Below are 10982 nucleotides of genomic sequence, written 5' to 3'. Positions count from 1 at the left end.
TCACTGTCTTTCCTAAAATTTATTTCTCGGTTATTATGCTAATAGTCCAAGTATGAATGCACTCAAACTGTATGCATACAGTATCTTTTACTGTGCTTGTGAAGACTATTTACAAAGCTCCCCACAGAAAAGGATGACAGATAAATGACAGTGCATGTGCCTAATACCTTTAACGGAGAATGAAACAAAATTAATGGTTTTAATATTCTAAAAAAGAAATTAAATATAATAAAATTCCTTACTTGGGATTTTATAGCCAAGTTTAAGTTTTCTATCACACCGTCTTCACCATCTGGTTCACCAATACACACAGCTGATGAATACAAGGAAAAAACAGCATAAAGTGCTTAAGTAAAATGCTGGATGGTTGCCTGGTTAAGATGAGCTGCCAGAGAACCTTTAATGCACCTTGGCATAAACGTCAGTCTCTGGAACTGTACTGGAGGAATACACACAATTCTTTTAAAATATATTCCCTAAGCTAGTGTTGTTATGGTGATTAAAAGTAGTCTAACATATCCAAAGTCCAAAATCTCCCATAAATGTTCAACTGTTCGAATATTAGTGACTTTTATTTTCTTTAAACCATTTAGTGAGTCCATGTGCTCAATAAATAGGCACATTGTCACCTCCATTAGGATAAGATCAGAACTTTGTATTGATTTCCCTTTTACAAGAACAAGTGTACCTAAAGAATGCCAATGAAATTGCCACTAACAAAATTCGCTAAATGGACAAAGGTATGTGAACACCTGACATTCATGACAATATGTGCCTGCTGAGCATTTCATCACAAAGTCACACCGACCGTGCTACTATAACAGATATAGATTTTGGAGTGTGGCTGCTAAGAACATCAGCGGTCAGACCCTGATTGTTGAGTGAGGCCTGTGGTGCACAATCAGCATCCAGTTCATCCTAAAAGTGTTCAGTAGTGTTGAGGTCAGAGGCTCAGTTCAGGCCACTCAAGCTCTTCCACTCCAAACCATTTATAAAGTTTGTTTAAAACATGCTTGGGCATCATACTTACTGTGAAATCTTACTATTACAGCACACAGAAAACAGTCTATACTAACTTTTAACAAGATTTGGTATGACTGTGAGGTTGCACATACTTTCAGTCATATTCTGGAGAACAGTAAGCAGGTTGAAGGCGGTGTTCATGCAGTTTAAAATCATGGCAGCACCTGCCGTGGAATGTGGAGGCTCGATTACTCTGTATCTGCAAAATCTTTTCCAAAGAATATAATCCAAACAGATTTTGTAGAAAAACAAGGTTTTCTTTATTTTTGTCGATGAAGATGAGGCCTTGTGAGAATATTAAGACAGAAAAGACATTTCACTTCAGTCAAGGTGAGATGAGGGATAATGTTGCACTTCTGCCGTTTGTTCAACAGCATCAGTTACAACTAAACACGTGGAACAAGTAGTAGTAGTATTTTTTTTTAAATAGCTTCTTACCTAAATTTGTTAATCTGCCAATTACCATCTGCTGGCTGGCTCTCTACTGTAATGCAATGCCTGTCAAATATGGAGGGTCAAAACTAGCAGGGCGAAATAAAGCTGGCTACATCATTTTTAACTGCTACTCACACTACAGTAGAAGGTGACACTTGGAGGAAAGCCCTCTTTCACATACATGACCTCACAGTGACCTCTACAATTGGTTACTGTCACTCAGACTGACAGCAGACAGGAAATTTGACCTTTTGGACTCTCTGCAACGGATGGCTTTGAAATGATCTGCATTCAAACATGCACTAGTAAGGAACTGATTATAAGGAAACACATGGAACACGTCAGAAACATATGGACGAAATATGTCTTAAAAGAATAGCATTTACTCATAGAATAAAAAGGGTAATATCATGCTGATGAGCAGTGTATCAACTTTAAATCTAGGACACACAGCTGTGTTTGCACTGGCTGCCTGTCACTTACAGTACAAGCTGCATGCTAGTTTCTGTGTTGATTTAAATGAACCTTTTATTGCCTATATTTTAAACATGGTCTAGAAGATCTAGAAACTTGTTTAGTGATCGGTCAAGCAGAAAACCTTTTATCGCTGCCATGATGTTGATCGTTAACACATTTCCACTATCGTCATAAGGCACAAAAGCAAATGCACTTCTTTCCCCTTTTACACTGAAATAGTCCTGAACACGTTAAACCCTGACAGCGCAGTAGAGACGAGCGTTCCCTGGATCTGAGGGTGCCAGTGGAGCTCCTTAACCTCTGTCTGGCCCTGATGCAAGAACAGCAATTGTGGCGGGAGCTTCTTTAAGCTGTCAGCCTGCTCGCCCACGTCACTTGACTCCACTGACAGATCCCATTGGCTGATGACGTCGTCTGCTCCGGCGGCGGCGAACACACTGGAGTCGACTGGGTTCCATTCCACTGACGTGATGGGTGCACTGTGCTGCTTAAAGCTGGCCACCGCATGCCCAGACTGAGAGAGAGAGAGAGAGAGAGAGAGAGAGAGAGAGGAAAGTAAGGAAAGAAAAAAACAATAAGGAAAATGGATTAAAATTGGAGAAACTAGAGAACATGGACCAACAGAAGAACGAAGCAAGATCACATTGCTGGGAGAATGTTGAGCACATAATAGTTTAATCCAGAATTATGAACATGATCTGTTCTCTCATATTTCTTATGTTCATGTACCAAAATGCATGGAAGGAGAAAATGCCAGGTCAATGCATGATCTGTGGCAGTCATTTGATTTCACGCAAGGAAGAAATACTGGCATTCTTGGTTAAAATCAGCTGTTCCTCTATATTCCAACAGGTGGCGTTCTACACTATTCAAACACTGGCAAGCATGTATGAATACAGCATCCTGTGTGGTAGGGGCAAATTATTGGCAAAGTTTGTTTAGAATTGTAACTAATATATGTTCTTTGAGTGGTTCTGACAACCAAACCTCTTAACATCCCTAAAGGCCTCCCTGGTACACAGTCCCTTTCAGTTCACCTCCCAGGTTTTAAATAAGCTTTATTTCAGCCAACTGTGATGATCATGGTACAAATCGTTAGATAGATTCTGTGCTATTTGTATTTGATGACAATGATGCAATCTAACCAGAATTCCTGAACATGAAAGGAAACAGTCTCAAATCAAAACAGATCCTACACCACATTTTGAAATGGGTCTGAAGTTTACTCATCTCAATCCTAGCGCCAAAAACATTCCTCTTTTTAAAGTCCAGTGATATTTAGATAACTATAGATACTAAGGTTTGTTGCAAAAATACGCTATGTGATTACTTCAGGCAGATCTTTAACATAGGTGACAAAAAGGTGAGCCCTATTTCTGGTTTTGGGAGACTTCCGGTCTCCAGGGTGCCTCCACCTGTCCAGCTGTGATCTATGGAGAAAGTTTCGTCTCGAATGTTCTTGATTCCTTTTGTTTTTGGAGCATTTTCTCAGCTTTTTTTAAAGCTTCCTAACCCCCCCAAACAGTGTACACAAGTACTTGTATTTGCGGACGTTGTGCAATTTATGAGAGCCAGCAACTTTATCTCGATTTGTGGATCATTCCTTGTTGATGAATAACTACATGTGTTCGTTCTGTGTGTGACCTCATATTCATACAGCAGTAACACAAATGTCACAGGTGACTGGTTTCTAAAGACTCACGTGCACTAAAAGGTAAAATATTAAGTTTTGGTGGTGGGATTCTGCTCATTTTAGGAAACAATCAAGAAAAAAATACAATAACCTTTTTTTTTATCATGGACCAGAAACAATTAGTTTTTTATTCTACACTATTAGAGTTGGTGTAACTGAACAGAAAGTGCTCACCTGGAACTGCCTTAAGTCCCACACCTTCAGAAGCCCGTCATCCCCTCCAGATAAGAGGAACGGTTCAGTCCGATTCCAGCTGATGACGTTGACGTCTGACGAGTGAGCCTCATTGGCCGAAAGCATAGATTTCGGAGGAGCTCTGATATCCCAAATGCGAATAGATTGATCCACTGAGCATGAGGCGAAAACCTGGAAGTCAGAATAAAGCAAACATATAATTATAATTTATTTGAATGAGTAACTGTTCATTACAGTAGAAATCAGGCACAACTAACAGTTGTTGCTGCTTTTATTGACTTACTGTTGCTTCATTAGGTGACCACTGGAGGTCCTCCACAGACTTGGTATGGGAGCTAAAAGGCCGCTGGTCAATCTGCCAGGAAGTTCCACCCTCTCGTGGCTCCCACACGTGAATGTTCTTCTTGCAGTCTCCACTCACAAGCCGTCCTTGGTTGCAATAGAGTATAAAGTACAATGTTTTTGTTTTTTTTTCCTTCCAGGAAACTAATCACCTTATTTAATTCCTCTCTAATCACTGACCTGGTACTTTTGGAGACCAGTCGATGGCAAAGCCTTCAGTCATGTGACCGGAGAAACTGAACATAGGTGTTGCCTCCTTATTCTGTTTAATGAATGCTGCCATGGCAGTAGAGCTGTGAACTGCTTCCAGCTGTGACCGGAGATCAAAAATTTCCACCTGACCTTTCTCGCACCAAACAGCAGCCAATGACTGCTCGCCGTTCTGGGTCACCTGAGTCACCCAAAGCAGAGGAAAAATGAGTTGTTGAGAATTAACTAAGAAGCGATATAGTTTTTTTTTTTTTTAATTAACAGTCTATAACAAGATCACAGATGTGTCTATTCAGCATCACTAAATAGCCAATTGAACAAATCACAAGCAGTCACTCACTCTGACTCTGTTAATTCCTCCATAATGGGGCATCATAGCCAACTCCATCTGTGGCTTCTTTTCAACATCATCCTCATCTTCATCACTCTCATCACTGCTCTCCTCCTCCTCATTTTCCTTTTCAGTGCCGTACAGGTTGTGCATGCGCATGACGATGAGTCTGGGCAGAAACAGAAGATTTAAAAATAAATTCATGATTTTTTTTTTACCCAGGGTCAGTTACACACATACGCATGGACAAGAGTAATCACATGCACAGGAAAAATATTATTTTACAGATTTGAACTAGTGCAGCTAGGTAGAAAATAATAATTCGAGGGTAAGTCAAAAATTATCCGCACTCAGGTTATATTGAAACCTCTGTTGGCTGCACTGTCTTATCAGAGCTTTCCATTCAAGTCTACTCGCCAGTCACTGCTGTTCAGGTGTGAATGTGTTACATTGGTTCATCCATTACTGATGGGACCAATACTCTAAAGAAGGTGAAAGTTTCTTAAGGAAAATCATCGACGAGACATCACTACGAGACTGAGAGTAAACGGCGGAATATAGAAAGGAAACTTTCTCAATTGCCGACTAGAAAAAAGTTTAAAAGTCAACAATCAGCTGAAAAAATTGATGCTCATTGATTACTTTCAGGGATTCCTGAGGGCCAGTATTGAACCATTATCAGGAAAAAGGTTTAACAATCAACAGTACTCGTTACAGAGAGATGCCTAAAAAAAAAAAAAAATTCAGATTAAACGCAGATGATTGCTATCCAAGGGCGTTGTGATCTTGCATGACAATGCATGTCCACACACTTCTGCTTCATCAGACTTTCAGCTGTTTGCCCCCTGAAAGCAGCCCTTTGAGAACAAAGATTTACTTCTGATGCATTTGTGGCCTGCAGCTCAGCCCCCAATTTTTTTTCATGATGAAATATGCGAGCTTGTAGCTAGATGCACAAAGTATATTGAAAAGCAATAAGATGGTGTTAAAAAACAGTTTAAAAAGTTTAAGTTAAAATAACTTCTACAACCAGAGTGTAAACAACTTAACTCATATCTAAAAAGCATATAGTTTTCATTTGCTGGTCTGTAAAATGTACTGACCTGTTACTGAGAGCAGTGTCTGCTTGAGTACCCGAACACAGCAGCATGGACAGGGGGAACGTCTCTCTTCCTTCTCCTTCAGCATCACGTAATACATCAAAACTCAGACAAGGAGCACCTGGGGGAACAAATATATATATTATGTGATTATGGTGAACATTTTACAGGAAGATCTAATTTGGTTTTATTAAACTATAGTTAAAACTTAGGGACAGCAGATCTGCACTGGTACACAGAAATTACAGTCATTAAAAGCAAATCACCATTATCTGTGTGTCTTGTTTTCAGGCTTGTTGTACTAATACGTACATTGTTTATGAGTTTAATGTTTTTCAGCATTGTTGATCAGCACTGTTGCTTCACACCTCTAGGACTGGGAATTTTAATCTCGCCTGCAATAAGTGTTGAAATTGCAAGTTTCCTCACATTTCATACGATTCCTCCAAAGCAGCGTGAAAAACGGATAAATAGTGTCTGTTCACTTTTCATGTACCCTTGATGTGGAAACTAAGGGCATGTGGAATTCCATTTCAAACACTGGAGTGTAAAACTAAAATTAAGTGCTTCGAGTATTAAATATTGGATTGATTGTCTGTTCCAGCTTTTAAGGAGTGCATTTTAACTGTAGAAGAAATGATCGTGTATACAGATACATACACAATCAGCTATAACATTATATGACCAACCCCTTTGGCACCAAAACTAATGACCTGTGTGTTCTTTTCCTCAGTTTCAGCTACAGTAGCTCTTCTATTGGATCAGACTACACCGGGCAGCCTTGGCCACCCATGACCCTGTCGCTAGTTCACTGGTTCTCCTTCCTTGGAGGACTTTTGTCTGATGCAGCCTGGGAACATCTCACAAGAGAGCTGCAGTTTTGGAGTTGTTCTGACCCAGTTGTTTAGCTATTGTAATTTGGTCCTTCCTACAGTAGCTACATTTTCAATATCTGGTTACACTGGTGGCTGGAAGTGGGTGGGATATATTAGGCAGCAAATGAACCTTTTTTTCTCAAGTTGCTCTATCGGAAGCAGGAAAAAATGGGCAATGATAAAGATTTGAGTGAATTTGACATGGGTTAAAATGTAATGCTCAGAGGAGTGGGTAAGAGCAACTCCAAAACTGCAGCTCCTGTGGGATGTCCCTGATCTGCAGTGGTAAGGACATACCAAAAGTCCTCCAAGGAAGGAAAAGCAGTGAACTGGTGACAGGATCATGGGTGGCCAAGTCTGATCCGTGTAGTCCAAGATAGACAATAGAAGAATTAATGTAGATCAAACTGATGAAAACATTGATGACAGCTGTTTGTGATAGAAAGGTGTCAGAACACACAGTGCATCACTCCTATGGTGGCTCGATATTAGGCAGGTGGTCGTAATGTTATGGCTGATCGGTGTATACTGTGAGTGTACTAAAGCTGATGGCTTCTTATTAACTGTACACTCACAACACATACGACCAGGGTAAGACTTATTACAGGCTAAAAACACTGATAATCGATCTCATCAGTAATCCAGTGAATGCAAGTGTTAATACTCCTATAACTCCTAATAATCCTCGCTGCGAGTGTGGAGTGTGGAGTCTCTCCGGTGTGGCCTGACCCACCTGTCTGGCACTCGTGATACACGCGGTAAGCCGAGCGGTCCATCTCCAGCTCCTCTCCCGGCTGCAGCTGCTCAACTCCAGGCACAAACACCTTAGTCTCCGCGCCTTCTTCCCCCTGTCCTTCTTCCTCCATCCCATCCTCATCGCTGTCACTCGCCTCCATCTCTTCAACTTCTTCATCTTCCCGGGGAAGCGTGTTTTCATCGGGCGCCGCCATTTTGAGCACAACTCTCACCGCATCCCACTTCCGGTGACGTCATTTAAAGCACCACGTCAGGGATTTTTTTTTTTTTTTGTGTGTGTGTGTGTGTGTGTGTGTGTAAAAGTCCCGTAGCGAATAGTATTTACTTAGTTAAGATATATTTATTTCATTCCACTGAATAAACTGGATGAACCGAGGTGTATTGGGACATTTTGTAAATTTCCACTTTTCGTTGAAAACTAAGCAAAATACCCACCAAATAATACAGTTATAAATCCTCATGTGTTCCTTTAAAAGGCGCAGGGGAAGGAAAAATACCTAGAGGAAGAGAGAAAAAGTTCATTTACTGCGAGATGTCGAACTGCAAAAGCTCAATTCCCTCGTTCGCCCTATTTATGTCTCACTCACTCATCGTCTATACCACTTTCTCCTGTATTCAGGGTCGTAGGGGGTCTGGAGCCTATCCCAGGAGGCTTAGGGCACGAGGCGGGGTACACCCTGGACAGGGTGCCAATCTATCACAGGGCACACACACTATGGGCAATTTGGAAACGTCAATTAGCCTAACCTGGACCAGGAAACCGGAGGAAAGCCACCAAGTCCAGGGAGAACATGCAAACTCCATGCACACAAAGACCCTGGCCAGGAATCGAACCCAGACCCTGGAGGTGCAAGGCATAAGTGCTAACCACTACATCAACATGTCGCCTCCTATTTATGTCTATATTTGTCAAATAATTCAACTCATTAAAATATACATATATAACTGTTCATAACATCACTTATACTCAACATTTTGATTTCACTTATGTTGCTGGTTAAATGTCAGGCAGATATCTAAGTACTGCAAAAGTTTCATTAAATTCCTCTAATGTATGAAACGTAAATGATAATTGAAAGAGTAAATTTTGACCAAGGTACAGACCTTAAAACTTTTATTTATATAGATGCATTATGTAAAGCATTTTTCATTGCCATAATGTAAAAAATGTGTTATTTACAGTAGGTAAACTTGCTTGCTTGCTCGCCCTTATTGCCTCTGTTTGGAGGAAGCAGGAGGTCAGCAGTGTGTCAACAATAGCATTTTGTTCAGCTGTTGTTGTTTGTGCCATCATCTGTCCACTGTTGCAGTTGACTAGTCATTCCCTCTCTCTCTCTCTCTCTCTCTCTCTTTCCAAACATGCAGTATGTACTTACAAATACCAGTTCCAGTTCACTCTTAATCAGAATTAAGTCCTTTCAGAAACTGCTGCTCTCCATTTCACACATAAATACAGAATGATGTGACAAACAAAAGAACATGAAGTTAAGTGCAGTTCTGTAGGTGGAAACCGTTTTTGATATGAGAGATCAGAGAAAAATATCCACATTGGTTCAAGCTGCCAGAAATTATATAATTATTAATTTAATCACTTTTTATAAACATGGTGCACGACACATCCAACGTTGAGGTGTACATAATCGAAACCATAAACCATTACATTAAAGCCACTGACAGGTGAATAACATTGATTATCTTGTTACAGTGAAGCCTGTCAAGGGGTGCGATATATTAGACAGAAAGTGAGCAGTCAGTTCTCAAAGGTGATATGTTAGAAGCAGGTCAAATGGGGAATCACAGAGACCTTAACAATGTACAAATTGTCATAGCTAGATGAGAGGGTCAAAGCATCCTTTAACCACAAAGTTAGTCTAGAATGGGCATGTGAGAAGAACTAAATGACCGGACTATGGAACAGTGAAAGGGAGGACTGGTCTGATGACTCACATGTTTATTTATGTCATGTGGACAATTGGATCTGATCCATGGAGGCCTCAATTCACAAATTACACAACAAATTTCTGCTAAAACCTTCATACCAAATACCACAGCACACCTTTAGAGGTGTTAAGTCTTTGCCTCAATGGGTCAAAGCTGAACTCAGAATTTTAGTTCAGTAGTGACAATATTTTATTTGGTGATGTAGTGGTGGCACGGTGACTTTGCACCTCCATGGTTGAGAGTTCGATTCCTGCTTTCAGGTCTGTGTCCAAAGACATGCAGAGTAGACTAACTAGCATTTCCAAATTGTCCATTGTCACATTGTCCAGTGTGTCAGTAAATGTGTGAGTGTGTGCTCTGTGATGAACTGGCACACAAACCAGGGTGTATCCCAGGCGTCACCTAAGATAGGTGACTGAGTGAGTGGATGAAGAACTTTCAATTAAATACCACATAAGGTCACCTGCTTTCTAATCAGATTGATACAAACAGCCAACACATGAGACATTCTAATCTGGTTTTCCATACATTAAACACAGTTGTATGAGATTAGGCTTTAAATTATTTGGTTATAGAAACTAATGAAATATTTTCAATGGATATATATATATATTTGATAATATAAAACTGGAGTAGAGTCCAGAGTAAAGCAGTTTATTATTTATTGAAACACTGTAGCTTTCTTTTAAACATTTATTATTTAAATAAAGACTGTCCTTTACATTACATTATTGCCATGTGGTAATTTTTAATACCAATTTAATATATTGTCATGGCCAAATGTATTAAGACTGCATACCCTACCAGTCAAAGGTTTGAACAAATATTTAATTTCATGGTTTTTCCAGATTTTTTGATTATTAATGCTAATTTAGGTAAAAGCAGAGCACAAATTCAACGGGCCAGTGTACATATATAGTTATGTATATAATATATAAAATAATAGTCTAAAATATTAAAAATATTGAAAAACTAGGGGTTCAGGCTCTTTTCAAGGAGTCGACTCTACCAGGTGCCAAACTGCTCGTTGCCATTTTATGATTGTTGTTTTTGTGTGTTTCATAAAATCAAACACTTACTTTTATTAATCTAAATAACTTTACATTTGATTTTTAAGGTGGCCGAGAAGTGCAAAACTAAATAATTATATATATATATATATATATATTCTTTGTGTCACGTAGGGAAAAAAACAAATAATCACAAATATGTGTTGTATCGCTAGACAGTCTAAAAGTCTGTGGATAAATTTTTTGGGAGTTGTAGTTTTGTTTTCATTGTTTCCATAGGACCATGGAGCTGCATGCATTAAGTTAACACAGAACTATGCAAGACTACATATAAGTAAACAACAAAGGGTGTGTAAATGTTTGCAGACACCAATCTCAGTTACAATAATAACAGAACATCAGCTACAATAAAGGACAGTACAGTGCATACCAGTTCACTGTTCTAGTGAGAATAAAGTGCAGAGAAATATAGTGTTATATAATAATAATTTTAAGATTTCTTGGGTCAAAGTCTTTTTGGATGTTGACCGCACCCATGCATACCATGTTGCATGAATTAAGTCATATTATGTCTATTAAGCACTTCACTGCAGG

General features: G+C 39.5%; 1 protein-coding gene across 1 annotated transcript; it reads right to left on the bottom strand.

The window, feature by feature from the left end:
• Positions 1–1274: 1274 nt before the first annotated feature.
• On the bottom strand, positions 1275–7659 carry grwd1 (glutamate-rich WD repeat containing 1). The gene is made up of 7 exons (XM_053493888.1): positions 7415–7659; positions 5810–5927; positions 4716–4875; positions 4346–4556; positions 4107–4252; positions 3803–3994; positions 1275–2449 (listed from the first exon to the last, which is right to left on the bottom strand). The coding sequence occupies exons 1-7, from the start codon at positions 7629–7631 to the stop codon at positions 2141–2143; spliced, it is 1353 nt and encodes a 450-aa protein (XP_053349863.1). The 5' UTR covers positions 7632–7659; the 3' UTR covers positions 1275–2140.
• Between the last annotated feature and the right edge of the window lie 3323 nt (positions 7660–10982).

The sequence above is a fragment of the Clarias gariepinus genome, chromosome 4, assembly GCF_024256425.1.
Source record: "Clarias gariepinus isolate MV-2021 ecotype Netherlands chromosome 4, CGAR_prim_01v2, whole genome shotgun sequence".
NCBI classification, from domain to species: Eukaryota; Metazoa; Chordata; class Actinopteri; order Siluriformes; family Clariidae; genus Clarias; species Clarias gariepinus.
This window is presented reverse-complemented; position numbering and strand designations above follow the sequence as displayed.